Here is a 24,635-nt window from a genome sequence, read left to right as displayed (position 1 = left end):
GGTATAGGAAACAGACACACTCACCAGCTCCTCTGAGCCAGGTGGAAGGAAGTGCTGCTGCCGATGTCATCAGAGTGCTGGCTTATTTGGGGAAGGACCACAGCCCAGTGGCAGGGCATCTGCTTTGCATGAAGAAGATCCCGGGCTCAGCTCCTGGCATCTCTAGGTAGGGCTGGGAATGTCCCCAATGTGAACCCAGGAGAGCCACTGCCAGTCAGAATAGGCAATACTGAGCGAGATGGACCTAAGGTCTGGCATGGCAGCTTCCAACGTTCTTAATTCCCCCCCCCATCCTTAGTGTGCTAAAAGCAATGCCTCCCTCTTTAAATTTAGGCTGGGGCTCACCCCTGTTAGATAACATGTTGTGGAAATCTGAGATTTCCCTACCATTATTAGGCAGAAGTGTTTCCCTTCCAATCTGCAGCCTGGCTGGAAAGGGAAATTCCTCTGAGCATGTGCAGAGTGTTTTTTTTTTGCTTTCCACTAAATAACCACAAAGGGCTTCAAGTGCTCCAAGTCTTCCTGTCGGACGCTCAACTTACCTGTCGTACCACCCCCGGCAGTCACCGTAGGGGTACTTGGCCAGGTAGGCGGCAAAGAAGAAGCAGCTGCGTGTGGACTGGCACCAAGCACACTGGCTGGAGTTGGAGAGACACTCAGAGCAGGTTGTGCGCCTGGAAGGAAGAGGAGAAGCAAACTCTTGAAGACACCCTCTCGGCGCTGCTGGAATCCTCCACACCTTTCCCTGAATCAAACTCCAGAAATCAGATCCCCAACCACGAACTGGGGATCTCCAAGGCTGAGCTGACCATTCGCCACCCAAGGCTGGTTGAGGAGAAGAAAATGCAGGAGGGGAAGACAGGGGTGCTACTTCCTGACTGGCCAAGGGTGGTCAGGTGACTGCTTCCAGAAGCTTCCTGGATCAGAGGCAGTTTTTTGACCTGAGCAACTAGAGGACACGCCAAATCCTTCCAGCTCGCCCCACCATGGTTGTGCTTGCAGCCTGCTTCCCTGCAAGGACACATTTCTCCCAACTGATAGCTGGTACTTAGGTCCAGGCAGGGGACGCTGGTGGCTCCAATGTCAGTGGGGCAGTTCCTTATTCCCAAAATAGGTTCAACACCTTGGGACAGCTACTTGAAAGTTTGGACGAAAACCTGGAGTGGATTCCCTTCCCCTCTGACTGCGGAGTCACCAGTCTCCACTGCTCCCAGGTGCGGATCACCCTTGGCCCGCTGACCTGGCTCTCATCCAACCCAGTTTGTGGCCTTTGTGTCTCTAACCAAGGTTCCTTTCCATCATGGCCTCATCTCCAACCTCCCTGCTACTTGAGGCCACTCACTGATTGCAAAGTTTTGGGCAGTCCTTGGGAGAGAGAATAGCACCGGGAAGGCGGCCTCGACGGCTGCAGAGGAAATCTCCCTTCTTGCTGCTGTTTACTTGCCACTCACAGAACGGGTCCTAGAGCAGAGAACAAGGGAGGCACATAGACTTGTATCCAGAGTAGCACACAGCTCTCATTCCAGTAGTATCACAATGCACAGCAGCATTAGAAGTATTTTAATTTGAATCAATATATATCACAGTAAGACAAAATCTAGAAACTCTTAAAAGTTATAAACCATAGTTTTCTATATCGCAGTCTGGCTTTTGTGTTAAGCTTTGGAAATGCAGAACGTATTTGAGATCCAGAGTTTTCCTTGTCTTCCGTTAAGGTATATCTATGCTGTACTTTCGCCTTAGTGTTAATTTTTGAAATGGCAAGAAGTATTGGTGGGTAAATAAAAAGGTTTAACAGCCAATTCAAGCATGTAAAAATAGCATGTGATACAGTCCTGCTTGGAGTGCAGCTTTCCAGATTTGAGACAGAGAGCGGCATGTCTGAAGGCCTCTTCTTTAAAAGAATTCCCTGCACATGGAAAGCTAGCAAGTCATGGAGAAGGATTTTAGCTTACCCTCCTCCTGACAAGCTAACTAGCAATATGCAAGGAGCTACTTATTGACTGATTTGTTTAAAAAGATTCCTTACCTGCCCTTCACCACAAGGTCCCACGGTCGGTTAACACCATATGAAGATAATTATATTTTGCATGGGAAAGCTGTCAAAAATGCAGTCCCCTTCCTGCAATTTGAAGCAGGCCAACCCAGGAAGGCCTTTGAATAGGTTGTTATTGGACTGTTAAATGGAGAAACAGTCCCATAGCTCTCCAAATAGGGCCGGGAGAGACTCCCTGCCCAAACCCCTGGAGAGCTGCTGCCAGTCAGTGTAGATAATACTGAGCTAGATGGACCAATGGTGTGACTCAGCCCAAGGCAGCTTCCTCTGTCCCTGTGTGAACCACAAAAATCTTAAACTTGTTCTACATCCTCGAAATTCCGTGGGAAAGAAAACGGGTTTCTGACATAGCGGTGCTGCAAGAGAGTGCTGACAATCCATCTTTCATGAGCCCTTGCTTCTTTTATATTTTGTGTTCTCCCAATAAGTATGGAGTTTCACTTACAACAATCTACCCTATACATAAGAACATAAGAACATAAGAAGAGCCTGCTTCTTCTAGCCCATCTAGTCCAGCATCCTGTTCTCACAGTGGCCAACCAGGTGCCTGGGGGAAGCCCGCAAGCAGGACCCGAGTGCAAGAACACTCTCCCCTCCTACATGCAAACGCATTCCTTAAAACACAGCTGTCCGACTGGCAGCTCCAACCATACCCTTCCTTCCCTCCGATGCAGTCTCTGCCCCAAGGATCACACAAAGACACACCATATTCCTCACCTTGCTGCAGGCATGGCAGTCTCGATAGTCCTCACACAAGATGCAGTTGCCGGGGGCCAGGATGAGGCGCACACTGCCGGCACCGCAGGCCCCTGCATTGTCCTTATGCGCCAGCCGTCGGTGGCAGGTGGCACTGAGTGGGCACCAGCCGCAACCCTGGTCAGCCAGGCAAGCCAGGCACGAGCGGTAAGTAAGGCAGAGCTCCGAGCGATACGGCTCCAGGAAAAAGTAAGAGATCTCCTATTCAGCAAATAGAAGGAGGAAGAAGTCTCAGAAATGAGGGTGCCCCTGTTAAACTCCACCACGCCAGCCCATCTACATCGCCACAATGCTGGAGGAGATGCAGTGAGCAAGGTTCCCTTATACATCTATGGCAGGAATGTGTCTATATTTGGGAATTCTGGGACTTGATCTTCTCTGCCCTTTCTGACACGATTGGTCAGCACATGAATCCTTACCTGGGGCTTGCTCTCTTACCCTTGTAGATTGACCCAAATTCCTCAATACCCTTTAGAGAGTTTGTAGCTTTTTTCTGAGCAGCAGCATGCATGAGACTGCACTTCACTGGAAACACGGGACTCTCTTCACATTGAAAGGATGGAGGAATTGGGTCTGGCCAGTTGCGCTTTCTGAATGCCTTACCAGCAACCCCGAGTAGTCAGGGGTGTAGCTAAAAACGATTCTTTTGAAAATGCATGGTGCCCTTTCTCAGGCAATATGAAGACGAATTCACATCTAGTCAGCCCACCTGTATCTCATATGTTGCATTGTGAAGGGGGCTGGTGCCCTCGAGAAGGGTATAAATTGATAGCATGCAAGAGGAACTGTGCTTGGGGGCTTTTTTCCTCCCAAATCGGCTTGTGCTTAAATGATTGCACTCTGCAACAGTCCGTGCATTTTAGTTACTTTTTTTCTTTCTGTACTGACTATGTTACAAACATCTGAGTTCGAAATTAATAAAAACTGGGAGGGAGAAATGAGGATGCCCCAGACTCAGACGCGACAACTTCTTTCACCCTCATGCTGTTCCTCCCAGACACAAGATCCCTAGTATTCCTAAAACGCTCCGTTTCTTGTCAACGACAGCAGCCTGTGTTCATGGGAACATGAATCCGGAGGTTGTGGGTTCTGCACCAGCACCCCTTACAGACAAGTGAGGTTACAGCTCTCACTGTGGGGCCCCCCCGAGATACTCACGCTTCCCCCAGGCACCCCTGTGCGATCCCAAGTGAGGGTCAGCTCGCTCGTCTGTCCGTTGCCGGAGTTGTTGAGGTGGCCTTCCACCAGGACAGTGTACTTATTCCCCCTCTCGGTGCTGGGGAAGAGGCGCTCCCCCCCGGGGTGCTGGAGTAACCGTTTCTCTTTTTCTTGCACCGCCCAGCGGCCCACTTCCTCCTGAAAGAGAAGTCAAGAGGGGTAGAAAGAGCAAGGTCTGCTGTGTATGGCTGCCTTCTGCGAAGGGCCGTGGCCAGTAGCGGCTGGTGGCTCCATGTCAGTGGGGCAGCGGAATCCGCTCCACGTTTTAGTCTGAACTTTCAAGGAGCTGTCCAAGGTGCTTCAGCCTGAAACCATGAAGAGCTACTGCCAGTCTGGGTGGGTAGTACTGAGCTAGCTGGACCAATTGTTTGATTTAGCATCCTACGTTCCAAGCCAGCCAGAAGCTAGGCCAGCTTCGTAAATAGACACTTGCTCCGCTGCCTTTTAGGTGAGCAAGCATTTCCTCTAGGCAAGCTGATCTCTCTCCCCCCCCCCCCAATTACACTCAATAAAACAGGGCAATTTCTGCTGACTGGGAAGCTGCCTGAATTTGATGATGGTTGCTGAATGCCTTTAATCCGAATCTGTTTCACTTAAATTCTGAAGCCTCCTCCTTAGTTCTTAACGCTACCCATATTCTTTCTAGTAGGTTGCTGGGACTACAACTTCTGTCACCCCTGACCACTGGCCGTGCTGGCTGAGGATGACAGGCATTGTAAGTCTAACCACATCTGGGGACCCAGGTTTGGGGAAGGCTGCCCCAGAATGCCCCTCTCTGAAATTCCCCACAATTCCATATGCTGCAGCTCCTTATCTTTCGGTCATACGGCTCAATCAAGGCCAGCACAGACTGAAGCTGGACCTCAGCAACCCCCCTCCAATGCAGGCAGCATGGGCTTAAATAGGCCCGGCCATGCAACCTCCCATGTCAGCTCGCTAGTGCACTACATGCGCACGCACACACACCATCACCCAAGATGGCGACAGGGGTGTAAACACCCCCTGCTGCCATCTTTGATGATGGTGGGGACAGCGATGTGGCAGGTCACATGGCCGTGCTTATTTAATAAGCCCATGCCGCTTATTAAATCCATGGAAGAGGCACCGCCTCATGCTGTGATCCAGGCCAGCAACAGTTGCGGGTGTGATTTGCTATCATGGACCACGGATCACAGAGTAGGAGCTCCACTGTCCCAGCCCTAGCCGCAGCAGCCCCTCACAGCTACGGGGCCCTTGGCCAGTGCCCGACCAGGCCACCTGCTGGTGCTGGGCCTGGGTTCAATCTTTAGCTACAGTGCTGCTGCCAAGAGCTGCAGACACACAACACTCCTCCCCACTTACCAGCTCAGATGCACCAGGGGCTCGAGCCAACTTGGCAATGACGAAGAGGCGCTGGATGCGTGCCCAGATGGAGATATCCTTTGCAGGTCCAGAGCTGCTCACCAGCGGGTGGATGAATCCCTTGTAGACCAGCGAGACATCCATCTCGGTGCTGGGATTAAGGGTGATGGTGGTGCTGCGGACAATGGAGACCTACGGCAAGGATGCAACTGTCAGACCCAACTCCTGTTGAGTCGAGGGTGGGGCAAGGCAAACTTGTACAGCCGGTCTCCCTGCAGTTCTCTCCATTGCCCAGAGCTGGGGGGTGGCACACCCGCCTGAATCCCCACCTGACACCATTCAGGCCATCAAATACCTGCTGCAGACTCAAAGTAAGATAGAAGAAATGGTGAAGTTAGAGGCTATTAAAGTACTTTTTTCATATCGGGAAACAAATGAGAGGGACATTATAGCCTGTTGGATTATTACTTTAATGAGTAAGCTTGTTGTTATTATATGCCTTCAAGTCGATTACAAATTATGGGGACCCTATGAATCTTTTTTGGATACATTCATAGGATTTTCATGGTAAGAGCTATTCAGAGGTGGTTTACCATTGCCTTCTCTAAGCCTAAGTACTAACCAGGCCTGACGCTGCTTAGCTTCCGAGATCAGATGAGATCTGGCTGTTCAGTGTAGTATGGCGGTAGGCAATGAGTAAGCTACTATTTATTTATTTGAAAGATTTATGATCCCACCTTTTGCTTACAAGAGCTCTCAATGGATTAAAAACACAAATAATAAAATCACAATAATAGTATCACAACAACACATAAAAGAATGGAGTTTTTTTTAAAAGCAAGCAAACAGAGCAACATCAAACCATTAGGTGACCCCGGCCCATTCACTGAATCCCAGTCTCATCTACTGAACAAGATTGAGTCAGGATAAAATGGGGAGGGGGAGAACTATGTATGCCACCTTGAGCTCTTTGGAGGAAAGGTGGGATATACATGTAGTAATAAATTAAAAAGGGAAATATTGGTCACACCCAACTTCTGGAAGGATCTTCATTGGGGGAAAGATGGGTTATAAATGTAAGAAATAAAATAAAACAAACTGAGACTTTACTGTACTACATATTTTTCTTTCCTCGAGTACTGTAATTTTTTTAAAAAAACACACATTTTGCATTTGTCATTATCCTATCGCAGTGGATCGCAGCAATGGCACTCCCTTACCTTATCAGGCTGGGAGTCATTGCGGGGCTGCTGGTAGGTGATGAGATGAAGGCCAGGCAGGAAGTTTTCATGCTGACATTCCGCCAAGGAAGTGACAAAGAAGGGCTGGGGCCCCCACCAACCATACACTTCCGAGATTTTCCCCACCTGGCACCTGCCCTGCTCTGCAGAGGAAAAGAAATCGGGAAGGTTTTGGAGAAGCAATTTCTTCACAATATACTTTCTGCTGAAATCCGAGAGGTTCCTCCTGGTCTTGACGTTCTGCTGGCTCTTGAAGACACACCTGTTTAGACAAGCATCCTCCTGACCTGAACCTCCTGTTTTGTTTTAACAATTAGGGTGTTTTAATAATAATAATAATAATAATAATAATAATAAACTTTATTTCTACCCCGCCCTTTTTCCAATAGGACTCAGAGCAGCTTACAACTAAAAACAACACCAATTAAAACATACAGAAGTATACTATTAAAAAAGAATTAAACTATGAGAAAAATTAAAACCATAAAATATAGGTTAAAAACAGCGGACAATTTAAAATAATACAATCATATAATGTAATCACCAAACCTATGACAATTAATCCTGGTCGTTCTCTATCCCAAATGCCTGTTGAAATAAAACAGTCTTTACTTGTCGCCGGAAAGACGGCAAGGAGGGAGCTGATCGCACCTCACTCAGAAGGGAGTTCCACAGCCTAGGGGCGGCCACCGAAAAGGCCCTATCTCGTGTCCGCGTCATGGACTTGTTTATTAGTCCTTTCAATTATGGATGTTTTAAAGTTTTGATTAAATTGTTTTACTGTTTATTTTCTTTATGGGTAGCTATATTTTTATAGTCGGCTGTATACTTGTTATTTTGCTTTTGGCTTCTCCTTGTTTGTGAACCACCTTGGCATTGCTTCTCAAAAGGCAGTATAAACCTTATCTTCATAACAACAAAGAAGACAGGACACATTCATTTCCATTTGTTCCCAAGCTTGCCACAAGCCTGTATTGCAGAGAGTGGCAAGAATGCTTATAATGACACTTTAAAAGTTAATGTAGGTTTGTGACACAGGCAGAAGGGTCCGCTTTGGCTCACTTACCTGAGAGGGGCATGCAGGTCTCATTTTGCACACACCAGCCAAAAGGTCCTGGGGCATGAGGCAGAGAAGCATTGGTGCTGCCAAAAGCCAGGCATGATTGGCAGTCAACCAAGAGGCGGGCCAAGCCCAGGCAGCCAGTATTGGGGCACTAAGGAGACAGAGAGGGGGAAAAGACACAAATCAGGAAGCTGGATGGTGCTGTGCCTCATGAGATTACAGCCCTAAGCTCTTGCACACCCAGCTGTCCTGCCTCACTATGTCTTACACCAGGGATAGCCAACATGGTGCCCTCTACATGGTGTTGAAGTACAATGCCCATCATCCCTGGCCATTGGCCATGCTGGTGGTCTTATGGTCCAACAATAACTGCAAGGCACCGCTATGACTACCCCTGTACACCCAAAGACCCATCTGGTCCAGCGCCCTGTTCTCTCAGTGGCCAATCAGATGCCTGAATGAAATGAGAGAGCGAGAGCGAGTCCTGCCAGATCAGATCAAAAGTCCATTTAGCCCTGGCTTGTTTCTACACACACCTTCACACATCCCTCTCTATCCTCCATTCAGGCAAGCGAAAGGCATTATTCAAGTGCAAGGGCACTTTCCAGCCAGGCAAAAACACCTGAGGAGGCTGCAGAGCAGGGCTGACGAGGCGTGGGGAGATTCCCAAGGACCAGACAAAAGAGTCCTGGAGGGCTGCATTCGGCACCCAGGCCCGAGATTCCCACCCTGGTTCTAATCCAGGTGCAGCCACTCATCTCTAGGAAAGGATGCCCCTTGCACCCCCAGGTTTACTCACGATGCTGCGCGGCTGGGTGCTCTGGCAACCTCTCATACACCAGGCGCATTCAGGGTCCTTGGCACATGTGCTTTTTTCTGTGTAAATGGAGCAGTAGTCCAGGTGGTACTGAGGCCAGGAGGGGAGAGGGAAAAGTGAGTCAGTAACGCCTCACATCAGTCCTGCAACCACAAAGGCTCTTGCCTTAGAAAGCACCCCACGAAGATGGGAGATGCATTGCTCCCTCCCGCCATAACCAATAGCAGAATACAAATAAGATCTCCCCAATGGCAGATCATCTTAAGAAGCTATAACCGCTTCATATAAAATAACAATATAGTTATAAACAAAACTAGTAACTAATAAATAAAATAACTAACAGCTAATAAAGAAAATAATCTAAGTGGTGAATAAGAATACAGTATTACTTCATTTAACCAATCCTACAGGAAGGAAGCTCCTTTTAATGAAGGCTTTTTTTAAAGGTGAAACTGACCAGCTTTGCTTTGCTATGGATAAACTTTCCAGCCCCTAGCTTTGCTTTAAAGTGAAACCCACTAGCCTGTGTTTTTGCTTTGCTATCAATAAACTGATAGGCCTGTGCCTTTGCTTTGCTGGGGTGAAACTGACAAACCTGTGTGTTTGCTTTGCAGTAAAGAGATCTCTTGCTTTCTCCCAGAGCTGGTGAGGAAGGATCCAATATGATTCAGAGAAGGAGAAGGAGGGGAGTGGGAAGGAGGGGAAGTGGGTGGGTGCTGGGTAGGCACCCTTTAAAGCCCCTGTTGAAGCTGCCCACACCATCTAGGAGCAGGTGAAGGAACCTATCCCTATTCTTCCCATGTTATTCCTACCTCTAGAAGGAAAGTTTCTGTTAAAGAAATAATGCCCAGGAACACATCTACTTTGTTAACTGAGGTATTACTGCACATGAAAACACATAACATATAAATCATAAAACAAAATTACAACCCGTAAAAAAAATTCTTTATCATAGATTGCATGGGCTGTGAACTAAAACAGCACAGCTGGAGAAGGGCTGCATAAAAATAAGAGTTTCCAACAGGCATTTAAAGCACAGAATAGTACACAAAAGGAAGATGGTACATTAACATCCAAAGAAGGACAATTAATTTCTGGGGTGAGCGAACCAATCCTAGTCTCTACTGAGGCCTACATCTCACGCTGTCAAATTTCTGTAAAGCTTCCCAGTTTTACTATTTTACAGTTAAAAAGGTACAGTGGGGAGTCTGGCTGGGGTGTACATGGGGGGAGGTGCTTAAGAAGAGCAGGGCCTGTGGTAGAATCCAGGCGTCAGGCCAGCTCTTGGGACGAGAGGGTTTTGATGGGGACACACGCTCAGGCAAGCCCAAGAGATTCCGGGTAAGGAAAGGGGAGCAGGGAGGTGGTGTCACTTACCATCTGAGAAGGCACCTGGAAGACAAAGGTGGGCACCTTGTAAGCCAAGAGGTCGCCCCGTGGCACCCCACTGTAGCCGCCGGCCACAAGCAGCACGTTCCCGTTCATGACAGTGGCCACGTGGGAGTAGCGGCCTCGGGTCTGGGCTTGGGCCTTTGTCTCGTGCTCTGAGGGAGGGAGAGACAGATCAGGTCGATGGCAACCTGTCGTGGTGTGGGGGCAGGGTGCTGGGCTTGGAGTGGGGAAGACCCAGGTTCAAATCCCCGCTCCACCACAAAGCACGTTGGGAGAACTCCCCCCACCCGGCCTAACCTACCTCACATGGTTGTTGTGAAGATAAAATGGGATGATAATCTTGTACGCTGCCCTAAGTGCCTCAGAGGAAGTGGGCAAGAGGATACACAAGTGACTAAAAATGAAACAACTGGCCGACGCTTCCTGGGAAGGGCTGCCACCAGATTCTGTCTTAAAGGGGACACAGCAGGTGGAGAGGGAGAGACATCACTAAGTGATGCTCTCAGAAACAAGGGGAGCAACAGTGACTGGTCCTCTCTCCTCTTAAACATCCTATAGAAACACAGTAGTGTTCTTTAAGGTTCAGTACTGACAACTGAATGTCTCATTCCTGTGCTATCCCCACAAACGCACCCTGATTTTATATTATTTGCCACCCCCACCAATTCATTCCACAGATCTTCAGGGGTCGCTATTCATTCACCCTGCCAGCTCCCACACACTGCAAAACCTTTCTCCACATACATGAGGGATTGAAACTTGGTTTCAAAGCCATTCACTTATATCATCCCTCTGATCATCCAGGGCCTCTTCCTGAATCCTTGCACTGGCTTCTGTCTGCTAGCTTCTCATCCTTACCTTCAAACATCTCCATGGCTTTCCCTTCCCCTTTCCGCTCTTACATCCTGCCACATCCCTTCCAGTGACCTTCACTTGTCCAGCCCCAGCCCCTTCAGCCATCCAAAGATCTCCTGTTCCAATACAGCTCTGCCCTTTCCCGATTGCTGCCCCCTTTGCCTAGAACTGCATCCCAGAATACCTTCCCACAACCAGCTGCCTTCCTTCCTTCCATCCAAATCCCTGCACAAAACTCTTCTCTTACATCAAGACAGCTTCGGCTATGGGGCGGTATACAAATGTAATAAATAAATAAAATAAAAGCCTTTCGAACAACTTCCTGGCAGCTCTATGTCAGTGGCGGAGTGGAATCTCCTCTGAGGTTTAGTCTGGACTTTCAATGAGCTGCCCCAGGAGTGGATTCCACTGCCCCACTGACATGGATCCGCCAGCCGCCACTGCCCTGGTCCCAAATCCCAGCTGTAGCTAAGCCAAAGTGTGGGCAACAAGTAATCCCATAGGGTTGTGTCCAATGCTGGTCCTACTCAGAGTAGACTCACTGACATTAATGGCCATGACTAACTTAGGTCCATTAATTTCAATGGATCTACTCTGAGTAAAACGTAATTGGATACAACCCCTAGTCCTTTCCGATGTACCTTTGCCCCATTACGCTCCATCTGTTGTTGCCCTCACGTCTGTTTTTAGATTGTAGGCCCCTTGGGGTAGAGACGTGTCAAAACCTCTTCTTGGAAAGTATTGCTCTTTCACCAAGCTTTTTAAGTAGAGACCTTATCCCAGTTTGTGTCTGTTTCGGAATTGCTTTTCAGTATGTTTTTAAAGATTTTTTAAAAATATGATTTTAAGATTTTTTATTTTTAAAACTTTTTAAGACGTTTTGTTTTTGAGATGTTGTAAGACATTTTTAGTGTTTTGTTCTTTGTTTGCTGCCCCTGAGCTCCTTCTGGGATCAAGGACGGAAGTTTGATAATAAATATATAAATAAACAAAAATAAAGGGTGCCACATAAATTAATAACAACAGTAAACGATAGCCACAGCTCTCAGGAGTTGGCTCAAAGCACAGGATCCTGTCATATTCCATCCACAATCAGCCTGTTCCTTCACAGGAGGGGTAAGGAACCGGTGACCTTCCAGGTGTTGCTAGACTACAACTCTCATCAGTCCTGACCACTGGTTGGGCTGGATGGGGCTGATGGGAGTTGGTGTGCAAGCATCCCAGGTTCCTCATCCCTGTTTTACAAGCTCTGCAGCAAAGAGAGAGTCAGCGGGTCCAGGGCCCCTTTCCTTTCCATGTTGTGAAGGGAGAAGCTGTACCTGTGGAACTTCTCTCCTCCCCAGAGGACTTGAAGAAATGGAAGTGGTGCTCACACAGTACTGTCAAGGTCCTGCTATAAACCAGGATGCTTTGCCCATTCCCCAAAGATTGTGCTTCCCAGAATGACAGCCTTCCCTCACCATGGGTGATTGGAGGTGCCAGCTCGTGGCTTGAGACCCACTGATGGCAGCCCAGGTGGTAGAAGAAGAGTTCATCTTCGTAACATTTCTCCTCGTGGTAATGGATATGGACGTTGCCCCCTAGAGGAGGGGAATGGAGGCAAAAAAATATAAAAGGCACAGTAAAATTCCCATATACGCGTGTACGTGTGTGGTACTCATTTCCTTCCCACAATCCCTGTTCCCCCCTGCCCCACTGAGACAAACGGAAATTTGAGAGAAAATGGAATTATTGGGACTATTCACTTACCAACAGTAAACTTGGTAATAGAGTTGCCAACTTTTTTCCCCACCCGGTGATTCTCCTGCACCTTTGACATACAGCAGTGTAGCGTGTGAAGCTTTCCCTGACATGCAAATCAACTGATTGGGGAGGCCTCACATGCTAAGTTCTGTGTCTCAGGCTGTCACAGGGTCACGAGGCGAAAAAAAATGTGGCAACCCTAGTTTGTATCGTCCAGAAAACGATAAAAACAATCAGCTTTAGAATAGAACAAAAAGTTTTGATTCCGGCCCTGGATTCTCACATTGCTCCGCATCCGCCTACCCTGTGGCTAGCGATGCCGCACTCACCATACACAACCATGTAGTTGCCAATGACTGTGGCAGAGTGAAAAGCCCGCTCTCGGGGGCCCCGGTGCGAATCTTTGGCACGCAAAGTACTCCAATAGCGCAGGTCCACATGGAAGAGGTCGGTGGTGTTCACTCGCACACTGAACCTGAGAGCAGGAAGAGTTTGGGTGAGTTCTTCCTCTGGGACACCATCACCTCAAGTGTGCCCACAGCAGAAGCGTCAATCTTGTTTGGACAGCTGATATTACATTTGTTTAAATTAGCATTAATGGATTATTCCTATTGTTAATGTGCGCTGAAGATTTTTCTTTCTATTTCCTTTCTTTTATATTTGCAATCAGTGGTGTAGTCGTCCAGGGTCTCAGGGGGTCTTAGACCTCTTACTTTTTGGGGGGCAGGATCCCAATCTCTCCAGTATCCTATGAGCCAATCAACATGAAAGGGGAGTGTGTCAGCCACCGAGAAGAGTCTTCTAACATGCTTCATTGTCCTTTCCTGATGATTGGAGCTAATCAGAGTGAAAGGAGGTGAGTCAGCCACCGAGAAGACTCTTTTCAGTAGCTAACACTCTCCTCTTTCATGTTTATTGGCTCCGAGGGCCGTCTGTTGTTGTGGGAGAAGGCATTAACAAGAATTTCATTCTCAACCCAGCAGCAAAAAAAAAAAGAGAGAGGGGCGTGGCTGTAACCTTCATGAAGGGACCCTGCACTTCTGAATTTGCCACTACGCTACTGTTTGCAATACAAATATACATTAAAAAAAGAAGACAAACCCACAGTAAGTATGGAATGGATGAGCTCAGGAGCGAAAGGTATGTCCAACATAGCACGAGGACTCTCCTTCCGTTAGTGCAAGGATTTACACTTGTACAGCGAAACGTTCACCCCCTCTCCTTTCCCCATGCACCCCCTAAATCTGTTCTAGGGGTAACCCCAACCATCAGGAGCAGATCTGGGGAGGGTGCAGGGCTTGTTCAGGGGAAGGAAAGGTCCATTGCGCAAGCATAAATCCTGGCACTAACCGAGCGGGGGCACCAAGGACCACCTTCTGCCTATAGGCTAGCTATACCAGCAATACAGCTTCCTGTATCAATACGTCAGAGCAGGTCAGCTGTAAATCAAACCTGGAAAGGGCTTTCATGCCAAGCTTCCTTGATGACATGAACAATAAGCAGACCTCCTTTTGCTAAAAAAAGAAATGCTATGTGCATGTGTTTGCCCGCAGCACTCCTTGCTTCCTCTTTACCGGGCAGTGGAGGGGCGGTGCCCGCCATAAACCAGGAGAGTGCGGGAGGCCAGATGGAATACCATGGAGTGACCCGCTGCTGCAGGAGCCTTGCCCCCCGAGGGCTGCACCAATTCCCAGTGCCATTTCCTCAGATGGAAGCGGTACATCTGCGAGGAGAAGACATCCACCGAGGTGCGGCCTGCGGAAAGGTGGAGACGTGAGTTAGCAGTGCTAGGAGTTGTGTATGACCAGCTCTGCCTGGTTTACCCTTTTCGACAGCGATGGCGTGCCCCCCCCACTCCATGCTTGCGTAACTTCCAAGTGGAATGACTGTAATGGGCTGTACATGGAGTTGCCCTTGAAGGCGATTCAGAAATGTCAACTGGTCCAAAATGCAGCAGCTAGATGGCCGGCCGGGTTTCCATTTAGAAATCACATAAGCCCTGTTCTAAAACAGCTGTGCTGGTTGACAGCTCATTTTCGGGACAAATTAGAGAGGTGCTCACGTCAGTTTAAATCCCTCGACAGTTAGACCCCAAATACCGGAAAGACCATCTCCTTTCCTCTCAGGTGCTAAGATCGACAGAGGAGGCCCTCTTGGTAGTCCCACCACCCTCAGAATGTCAGGGGTGACAGTGGCCTGGGAGAGGATATTCTTTGTGGCAGCTCCTGGTACCTTCCCTGTATAGCTTTCGTCATGTGCTGAAGGCCCATTTCTTTACCTTGCCCTTTGACACTTGAGATGCAGCATATAGGAACGTAGGAAGTTGCCTCACACCGAGTCAGACAATTGGCCCATCTAGTTCAGTAGTGTCTGCACAGGCTGGCAGCAGCTCTCTAGGGTTTCAGGCAGGGGTCTCTCCCAGCCCTACCTGAAGGTGCTGGGGATTGAACCTGGGACATTCTGCATGCAAAGCAGATGGTCTGCCACTGAGCTCTGGCACTTCCCGTAACACAGGGACATAGGAAGTTGCCTTATATAAGGAGTCAAACCATTGGCCCACCTAGCTCAGTATTACGTGCACTGACTGGCAGCAACTCTCCAGGGTTTCAGTGTGGAGTTTCTCCCAGCCCTAGCTGGAGATGTATTGGAGATGGAACCTGGGACCTTCGGCATGCAGATGCTCTGCTACTGGGCTACAGCCTTTCCCCACCCCGTTCCATTGATTGCAAACTGATTTAACTAATTTTTGTATTTTCATACTGTTTATACTATTGTAACCCAAGGTTCGAATCCCCACATAGCCACGAAGCGCACTGGGTGACCTTGGGCCAGTCACTGCCTCTCAGCCTCATGAAAACCCTATTCATAGGGTCACCATAAGTCGGAAATGACTTGAAGGCAGTACATTTCCATTTATTTAACCCTCCTGGGAACTTATGATGAAGGGCATGTCAGAAACCCAATAAATAAAAATAGTGGGGAGAGGCAAAGTATTCAAGGACTTTTCCATATCCATGACAGCCAGTGGGGCGAAGTGGTTAGGGTGTCGGAGTGTGACCTGGGAGACCCGGGTTCAAATCCCCACTTGGCCATGAAGCTAACTGGGTGACCTTGGAGGAGGCACTGCCTCTCAGCCTAACCTACCTCACAGGGTTGTTGTGAGGATAAAACAGAGAGGAGGAGAAGCATGTACGGCACCCTGAGCTCCTTGGAGGAAAGGTGGGATATAAACACAATAATAAATAAATAAATAAATAAATCAAATATCCTATGCAATGTAGCTACACTTCAGGTTATTCCCATTTCACCATTCTGCAGGTGGTATTTGGCAAACGACTCAGTGCTGGGCTTTAGCGCTGGATTTAAGTAAGTGCTGGAAAGCAGACACAATCTGGTGCTCTCCAGAAGTTGGACCACATCTCCCATCATCCCTGTCCATTGTCCACGCTGGCTGGGGCTGACAGGAGTTGTAGCCCAAGAACAGCTGGAGGGCTGGGAAAGGTTGGTATATACTGTTGTTTCTGGCTGGTGTATAGTGGAAGGAGGCAATGCTCCAGACAGACCTGGGAGCTTTCATGCTCTGTCCCGATTGGTGGGAGGCAATGACAGGCCTGAGGGAGCAGTTACTGCAGAACCCAGAAACGCTTCACTAGCCAAGGAACACTTCTCAGTGTGGTCAACGTGACTCACTGCCCTGATGCACAGCAACTCACCTCCAAATACATAAAGCCACTCATCCACCACGGCAGATGCATGGCTAGCCAGCCCGGGAGGCGGAGGAAACCAGGAGGTGTTGAGGGGCACCAACTCCTGCCAGCGTCCTTCCTGCGGCAGGTACATCCAGACATCATTGGAAAGAAAGCCACTGGCCAGCTCCCCCCCGAAAAGGACCAGGAAGCCCTCCCAAGCCGCAGCAACATGGGAGTGACGTGCAGACTGTAAAGGGGGAAGACAAAGAAGGGGGCGGATATGAGATCAATGGACAGTGGGGCAGATTAATTCATTTTCTCCTCCTTAGAGTCATTTCACACAGTGTGCATCTGCAAAGAAGGTTTGCCGTCAAGCATGCGTTCAATAAGGAGCCAAGATGGGTGCACATCCGTGGGACACCCATTGTCAGCATTGACACATTACATTTCTAGGCGCCTGCTATAAACATCTCGGGTGTACGGCCCCTTGAATGATTTCTTGTCTATATTTGTTTTGAAAAGTTTTATCGATTTTAATCTTTTTTTATGAAGATGGTTTTACATATATTTGTATTTAATTTGTTCGTGGATTTTAGCCAAGTTTTTTCTATAACTTTATTTGTACACCACTTGGAGATTTATTTATTTTTGACCAAATGGTCCATACATTTTCTAAACACATAAAACAAAAAAGCGATCCTGAGCGAAAAGGGAAAGAAGTGACTTACCGGGGAGGGGCTGAGCACTCGCTGATGCCAGACATTAGTAGTGAAGTTATAGCAGATGAGGTCCCCCAGGGCCGTGTTGAGATCCAAACCTGGGGAGGGAAGCAGAAATGCCCTGGGAATGAGAAACAGAAAGAAGGACACCCCCCTCTCAACCATCTGCTGGGTGAACAGGGGCTGCAGGGCAGTTATTTTCATAGAGCTGTAACATATTCTAAGGCACGCTGGAGATCATTTGATTGAAAGGCAGGGTATAAATATTCAGGAGAAATACGTAAGTCAGGGCCATTAGAACACCTCAGACAGCTGGATGAGGCCAGCCCAACTCATGTCTTGCTCCTTCAGGGGGCTGAAATGTGTCCACTAAATCTGCCGCCCTTGATGGCTGCTAGACACACACACACACAGAGTCCTGGTTGCCATGCTTCTTTATGATGTAAGCATTCCATTATGATCGATGCATGCAGCATCACAAAGGCGATGTGGCAACTGGTGCTTGGCCATCAAGGGCAGCAGAGGAAAGATACGAAGAGACAGGGAGGAGATGAGGCCCGTGAAGGTCCAGCCGACTCTCCTCCTGCTTGATTCTACTCCATCTCTTGCACCACGAGAAGTAGCGATGGCCACTAATTTGGACAGCTTCGAAAGAGTATCAGACAAATATGCAGAGGAAAAGGGTATCTGTGTACTAGCCACAACGGTTACGTTCGGCCTGCACTGCTGGAGGCAGCATGCCTCAGAATGCCCGTTGCTGGAAATTACAAGTGGGGAGAGTTGCTGTTGCGCTCAGGCCCGGCTTTCAGGCTTCCCATGGGTATCTGGTTGGCCACTGTGAGGCCAGGATGCTGGACTAGACAGGCCATTGCTCTGAACTAGCAGGGGTTCCTCTGTTCTTGCCTCTTCCTGCTTGTTCCCCTCCCTGTGACTTCCGAGGAGTTTCTCCACTTGGCCACCATATATAATTTAACAAACTAGACCTGAAATGTGTAATCAGGAGAATCAAATGGTGCATTTATTCCCAGGCTGTACCAATCAGACTGCAGCTGGGAGATTCCATTTGAATGCTCCCCTATAGGAAGATGGGGGGGGGCGGCAGAACCCTCCTTGCACACAGAAAACCAGTATGTCAGGGAGAGAGTCGAAACATTCTAGTTTTCCAAATGCAGGACTAGGTTGTTGCTGATGTTTTTAATATGAGGGAACATTCAATCCCCACACCTGCAGGGTGTAGTGCAGCCTTTCCCAAGCAGTGTGCCTCCAGATGTTGTTGGACCACAATTCCCATCTTTCCTGACCATTGGCAATGCTGGCTGAGGCTGATGGGAGTTGTGGTCCAACAACATCTGGAGGCGCACTGGTTGGGAAAGGCTGGTGTAGTGGCTCTGACCATCAAGAGCTGTACCACGTGATCCTGCTGCCTGTCATGTGTTTCAGCTTTCAGCCAGTCTGAAGAAGTGGGCATCATTCTCTCAAATGCCCACATCTGCTCCCTTCATTTCACTCACAGGAGAATAACAATGTCAAACAACAACAACACTGGCTGACTTCTGACCTCCAAAGATGTACAGTCCTCCAGTGGAGGGCAGGAAAGCGCCAGCGGCAGCTGTGCGGGGCCGGAAACTGGGATCCCGGCCGCTGACATTGTACCACTTGCCAGCTCCTTGGTTCTCACTCAGGGCTAAGTCACAGGCCTGACCCACAAAGCCAGGCTCACACTGGCAATGCTCCGAGTCCTGCAGGGAAGAGGGAAACAGGCACATCCCATCAGACCAATGAAACCTGAGCTAAAAGGTTCCCTGCAGAGCACCAATGACCCATAGGCAGGGCAATTTTTCTCATTCAGAATTTGATTTGAGTAACAAACATTCAGATTCTGTCCTTAAAAGAATTAAAAAACTACTAAATTCAAATTCCAAGAATGACTAACCCAGGCACAGCAGAAGGTGGTCATTATATAAAGCAGGTATTGCCCAATATGGTGCCCTCCAGATATTGCTGGACTACATCACCCAAGATGGCCAAATGGAGTCCAACAACATCTGGAGGGCACCATGTTGGCTACCCTTGGAGTAAACCATAACAAAGGAAGCCTTGCCTTTGATGTAAGGCCACAAGGAATTTATGGAGCAGAGGAAATATGGGTGCAAAACTGACACTACAGGGAACAGAGAAAAATACACAGTGCTGTGTGCACACGATGAATCTTCAGAAACATGGGGGGGGGAACAGAACATGGTGCAGAATTCAGCTTCCTAGAATCCCAGTTTCTTTTATTTATCAAAAATCAGGGATGGGGAACCTGTGGCTCTCCAAGTATTAATGGACTCCAACTCCCATCAGCTCCAGGCAGTGTGCCAGTGACCAAGGATGGTGGGAGTTGTAGTTCTATAACATCTGGATGGCCAGAGGTTTCCCACTCCTGATTTACATAGCTTTGCCTGGACAGCAAATGGGAGGAGAAACTCATCTCAGGGAGAAATTGTAGCCCTTATGCTTGTGAATATATGGTTAAAGGCATGTAGCCAGTGGCTAGTAAAATTGCAAATATCTGAGAGATGGTTGGACAAGATTTCCAGGTTGGGAGTGGGGAACAGGCAGAGATTTGATGCCCCTGGATAACTCCCCAAGAGAAGCAAAACCACAATAAAATTAGGCAAACTAATAAACATTGCAGAGTAAGATTAGCCAAAGTAGAAGAATGTTGTTGTTGTTACGTGCCTTCAAGTCAATTTTAACTTATGGCAACCCTATGAATCAGCAACCTCCAATAGCATCTGTTATAAACCACCCTGTTCAGATCTTGTAAGTTCAGGTCTGTGGTTTCCTTTATGCATCAATACATCTCTTGTTTGGTCTTCCTCTTTTTCTACTCCCTTCTGTTTTTCCCAGCATTATTGTCTTTTCTAGTGAATCATGTCTTCTCATGATTTGTCCAAAGTATGCTAACCTCAGTTTCATCATTTTAGCTTCTAGTGATAGTTCTGGTTTAATTTGTTCTAACACCCAATTATTTGTTTTTTTCACAGTCCACGGTATCTGCAAAGCTCTCCTCCACCACCACATTTCAAATGAGTTGATTTTTCTCTTATCCGCTTTTTTCACTGTCCAACTTTCACATCCATACATAGAGAAAGTAGAAGAAAGGCAACATTTATTAAGAATACAGAATTGTGCACAACTCAGGTTTTCCTGGCACAGAATCTGGAATGAGTCTCTATTTTTTTAATGTATTCTGTGAATAACAAACACATCCTGGCCCTAGCAATATGAGATTGAGGCTACAGGAGAAAGACAGTAGGTAAGGTGGGTCTAGGGCAGAAGGTTTGGGGTAAAACGCATCCCACTTGGCTACAAATGCTCATTAAGGGGCAAAAATGGCAAGAAGCAAAGAATCACAGGTCTTACCAGGCTGCAACTGCCATGGCTCTGACAATAGGTGACGCAGTCAGGCATCGAGCAATCCTCACCATCCCAATCTTGGAAGCAAGCACAGCGCCCGTCATTGTTGCAGGTCCCATGTCCTGAGCACCCCATTGGACACAGCGAGACAGTGTAGGTGGCGTTGAAGCCCAACAGGTTGTAGTTGGCATCACTGAACAGGTGCAACAGCATCTGCCAAGTGGTTAAGAGGGGTGGGATGGTGTCAAGATGAGTTACATTACCCACGTGTCCCACAAAGATCACAGTTACATGACCCGCATCTCCCTTGCAGTCTCCGTTTCCCCCCTCTGTGGTGCAACGAGCTCCAAACGACTTCCAATTCCATCACCTCAACAAACACTGGGGAATTGCCACCTCCCTAACCCAGGGTAAAAGCTTCAGGACAGAGAGACATTCCACACCGATGGCTTAATCTAGGCCTCTGTTACTGACTGCAACTGCAACGGGACCCCATTCCCACCTCCACAGTCTGTACCTTGCCAGAGGTGGCCTCAATGGTGGGAGGCAGGGTGCTGCCACTAAGGCTGGCCAGCAAGGGGCTGCTGGGAGAATCTCCATCGTAAATGAAGAGGTAGTCATAGGTGCATTCTGTGTCCATGAACATGAAGGTCAGGAGGATGCGGTAGCTGCTGCTGGGAGCTGAGCAGGGTACAAAAGTGGCGTTAGACGACTAGGCACAGGACTAACAGTGTGATGAAGACGACCCTTACCTGAGGGAAGGAGGGTGATGTGTAAGGCCCAACCCACTCTATTGATCCCAAACAAGGCTTTAATAAGTGGCCAAGCCCTGTCGTTTGTATAGAGGGTGGCATTCCTAAGTCAGGAGTCTCCTCATCACTGCCATCCACTACCAAAGGAAAGGGAATAATATCTCTCTGTGCTATCTGAATCAGATGAGGCAGTGCACATCTGGTCAACAAATTGAACCTGAATCCAGAAAATACAGAGGTTCTGTGGGTGCGTGGTTCTTGGGTCCAGGAACTGGTGGGGCATCAAGATGGGTTGCCCTTCCCTTAAAGGCACAGGTGCATACTCTGGGGATATTCCTCAAGTTATCTTTGTCACTTGAAGCACAGCTGGTTGCAGTGGCCAGGAGCGCCTATGCCCATCTTTGACTGATGCACCAACTAGGGCCATTCTTGGACTGAGATAGCTTGGCAACAGCTTAGTAACTTCTAGGTTGGACTACTGTAATGCACTCTTCACAGGGCTGCCCTTGAAAACGGCCCAGAAGTTGCAACTGATGCAAAATGCTGTTGCCAGGGTACTAGTTGCTGCCCTGGAGTTTTCACATATAACATCAGTTCTGAAACAATTGCAGTGGTTGCCTATTATCTTCTGGGTCCAATTTAAGGTGTTAACATCTATGGCCCTAAATGTCCTCGTGTCCAAATATGTGAAAAAACATCCCATCCTGGGTTGCCTGAGTTTTAAGATCTGCATGGGAAGCTCTGCTGGTGATCCCCACTCCTAATGAGATTTGTGAGGTGCAGGCTTTCTCTATGATAGCCCCTCACCTTTGGAACAGCCTCGCTTCTGAGATGCATCTCACCACAACACTGATGTATTGGGCATTTGAACTTTCGTTGCTGGTTTTATTTGTAACTGAAGTCTGTGTTTTGGTTTATAATGTTTCAATTATATTGTTTCATTTTTCGTGTAGATTGTTATACGTTTCCACCCTGGGACCTCTGGGTGAAAGGTGGATTTTAGATACTTCTAATAAGTAAGTAAACCTCAAAGTCTCACCTTCCACCAACCACTCGCAGTTGCCATTGACTGAATAGTTGCCTGGCCCATCCGTCACGTAGCCCGATGCCCTGTGCAGCACCTGCCGGTGTCCTTTACAGTCACCACCGTTGGCCCAATGGATCCTCCACAAGGCTAAAAACAGCGTTACTAGCAACCTCAGGCAGCCAGCTGGTACGGGGTCCATGATCTTTGCTGGATCCCCTCACAACTCAGAGTGTGCTCAGTCAGCACAATCCAAAATGTGAAGGAAACGCCATAGCCCAGCCTGAAAGAACAAAGAGGAACTTTGGTCCTGAGAGTATACTTAGTATCATCATCATCAACCTATCCTTCCTCCCAGAAGGAGCCCAGGGCGGCAAACAAAAACACTAAAAGCACTCTAAAACATCTTAAAAACAAAAGACTTTAAAACATATTAAAACAAAACAGCTTTTTTTTAAAAAAAAACATGCAGCTTTAAAAACAGCTTAAAACACAATTCCAACACAGATGCAGAATAGCTAAAGTCTCTACTTAAAAGGCTGGATGAAAGAGGAAGGTCTTTGGCAGGTGCCGAAAAGACAACAGAGACAGCACCTGTCTCATAATTAAAGGGAGGGAATTCCAAAGGGTATGTACCACAGCACTAAAAGCCTAATTCTCATGTTGTGCAGAACAGACCTCTTGATGATATGGGATGCGCAGGAGGCCCTCACCTGCACAGCATAGTAATTGACTGGGTATATACGGGGTGAGACAATTTTTCATGTATCCTGGTCCCAAGCTGCATAGGGCTTTGTACGCCAAAGCTTTGTACGCTTTGGTAGCTAATGGGCAGCCAATGAAATTATTTCAGCAGTATACTAAGAGTAAGAGAAATGTAGTGCAATGATTCAGCGCAGTACGTTCTTACTGAGTAGACCAGCCTTTGCCAACCTGATGCCCTCCAGATGTCTTGGACTGGAGGGCACCAGCCTGGCAAAGACTGCAGTTGAGGTATAGAATGACAGATATCCCATCCCCTGAATGCAGACATGGCTTAGCGTAGAGCCACACCATACATTTAAAGAGCATCCAACACACATATAAAGCGCACGACTTCCCCCAAAGAATCATGGGAACTGTATTTTGTTAAAGGTGCAGGGAAGTTGTACCTCGTGAGGGGGAAATCACAATTCCCAGGATTCTTTGGGGGAAGTCATGTGCTTTAAATGTGTTGGATGTGATTTAAATTATTCAGTTGATGACTGCTGTACACAGGTATTAGGAATTGGTTCCTTCCTCTCAGGGTCTCTGCCTCCCCCCCCCCCCAACCTCTTTACATCTGAAAATGGGAGAGGGGCAACAAGGAGGGAAATCAATAGAGTGAGTATTTTTAGAAAACTGCATTTAGAGAGAAAGGAAGCTAGAAAATATTGAGTGGAAAGAAATTATGTGTTTCATTTTTAGTTGGCCTCTTCTTTGTTTCCTCAACCCATTCTAACCAGCGACTTTCAAATCGAAAATCCTTTTGCGGGGGTGTGGATTTGAAATGACTTTGATCCAGCTTAAGCTCATGGATAGGGTGGGGTATAAAGATAACAGAAATGTGCAGTAAAGAGGACAATGCCTCCAAACTGCAGCCCGCACCCACACCGCGTTCTGGGAAATGTAATCCTTTCTCCCAGCCTTCAGATTCATACCAGCTTATATATTAAGTCCTAAAACAGCCTTTGCCAACACGTCTTGTACAACAATTCCCTTCGGCCCCAGCTGGCACAGCAGGTTGGCAAAGGCTGCCTTAAAATGATGCCAAACCCCCTCCCCACAAAGCAGCCGTGTGTGTGTGCGCGCACTCACATGGAAAGAGGCAACCTATGATAAAAGCAGCACTCCCACGACCACCATAAAAAGGCTTAATGGGAAAAGTAAAAGAAACCCGTAACAAGAGGTACGAAATTCCCTGGAATTGGTCCCGCTTTGGGAATCAAAACAACCCCAAGGAAGGAACTTAGATCTGAAGCAGAACATTAAAAAGAGTGACTTTTGGAATCAAAGGTCCTTTAGGAGGAGACCCTAAAAGGTGTATGTGTGGGGAGGTCCCCACTATGGCTTTGGGGTTATGAGAATTATCCTATGGATGCCCAGAGGAATCACAGCGTGAAATGTCTGTAGAAAACAAATGCACCTATATTTAAAGGAACATGCACGTGGAAAGCCCTATAGCTGATGGGGGGGGGTTTGGAGAAATCTTGCAAGCTGTGGTGACTGTGACTTGCTAACCAGTGATCTATAGGAGAACCCATATAGGGAGAAGGTAAGAATAAAGGCAGGTTTATATCAGGAATGCTTTACGGGAGTTACGGAGGGAAAACCACAGTGCATGCAACAAGAGAAGCCCCCCACGACGACCCACCTGCCGGCGACTCAGCTGCCCCCGCGGCCCATATAGAGGAGCGGTCCAGGACCGAGGAGGCCAGCGAGACGAGGGGCCAGAGAAGCCACGGGAGGAGTGGCGCATAGACAGTAGGATAGAGTATAGACCATAGAGTTTTCCTGTATCTATGGGAAGGGAAGGGCAGTGCAGC

The 24,635-nt window shown here is 47.9% G+C and overlaps 1 protein-coding gene across 2 annotated transcripts in view; it reads right to left on the bottom strand.

The window, feature by feature from the left end:
• Nucleotides 1-24,542, bottom strand: part of MEGF8 (multiple EGF like domains 8) — a 51,373-nt gene extending 26,831 nt beyond the window's left edge. Inside the window, exons 1-19 of one of the 2 annotated variants that reach the window (XM_061597965.1) lie at nucleotides 24,464-24,542; nucleotides 22,087-22,354; nucleotides 20,813-20,976; nucleotides 20,302-20,508; nucleotides 18,449-18,629; nucleotides 16,900-16,988; nucleotides 16,196-16,418; nucleotides 14,057-14,237; nucleotides 12,812-12,957; nucleotides 12,200-12,319; nucleotides 9,870-10,036; nucleotides 8,475-8,582; nucleotides 7,679-7,826; nucleotides 6,592-6,755; nucleotides 5,372-5,563; nucleotides 3,971-4,168; nucleotides 2,774-3,013; nucleotides 1,343-1,461; nucleotides 543-674 (exon numbers count right to left, since the gene is read on the bottom strand). In XM_061597965.1, coding sequence (XP_061453949.1) covers nucleotides 543-674; nucleotides 1,343-1,461; nucleotides 2,774-3,013; nucleotides 3,971-4,168; nucleotides 5,372-5,563; nucleotides 6,592-6,755; nucleotides 7,679-7,826; nucleotides 8,475-8,582; nucleotides 9,870-10,036; nucleotides 12,200-12,319; nucleotides 12,812-12,957; nucleotides 14,057-14,237; nucleotides 16,196-16,418; nucleotides 16,900-16,988; nucleotides 18,449-18,629; nucleotides 20,302-20,508; nucleotides 20,813-20,976; nucleotides 22,087-22,273 — 2,966 coding nt within the window. In that variant the 5' untranslated portion in view covers nucleotides 22,274-22,354; nucleotides 24,464-24,542. Of the gene's footprint in view, nucleotides 1-542; nucleotides 675-1,342; nucleotides 1,462-2,773; nucleotides 3,014-3,970; nucleotides 4,169-5,371; nucleotides 5,564-6,591; nucleotides 6,756-7,678; nucleotides 7,827-8,474; nucleotides 8,583-9,869; nucleotides 10,037-12,199; nucleotides 12,320-12,811; nucleotides 12,958-14,056; nucleotides 14,238-16,195; nucleotides 16,419-16,899; nucleotides 16,989-18,448; nucleotides 18,630-20,301; nucleotides 20,509-20,812; nucleotides 20,977-22,086; nucleotides 22,355-23,907; nucleotides 23,993-24,463 lie in introns of those variants that run through there. The other variant, XM_061597964.1, reaches the window with a different exon arrangement.
• Nucleotides 24,543-24,635: the final 93 nt, after the last annotated feature.

The sequence above is a fragment of the Rhineura floridana genome, chromosome 15 (genome assembly GCF_030035675.1).
Source record: "Rhineura floridana isolate rRhiFlo1 chromosome 15, rRhiFlo1.hap2, whole genome shotgun sequence".
In the NCBI taxonomy this organism is placed as follows: Eukaryota; Metazoa; Chordata; class Lepidosauria; order Squamata; family Rhineuridae; genus Rhineura; species Rhineura floridana.
The sequence above is the reverse complement of the archived record's forward strand: the minus strand, read 5'-3'. Positions and strand labels throughout refer to the sequence as shown.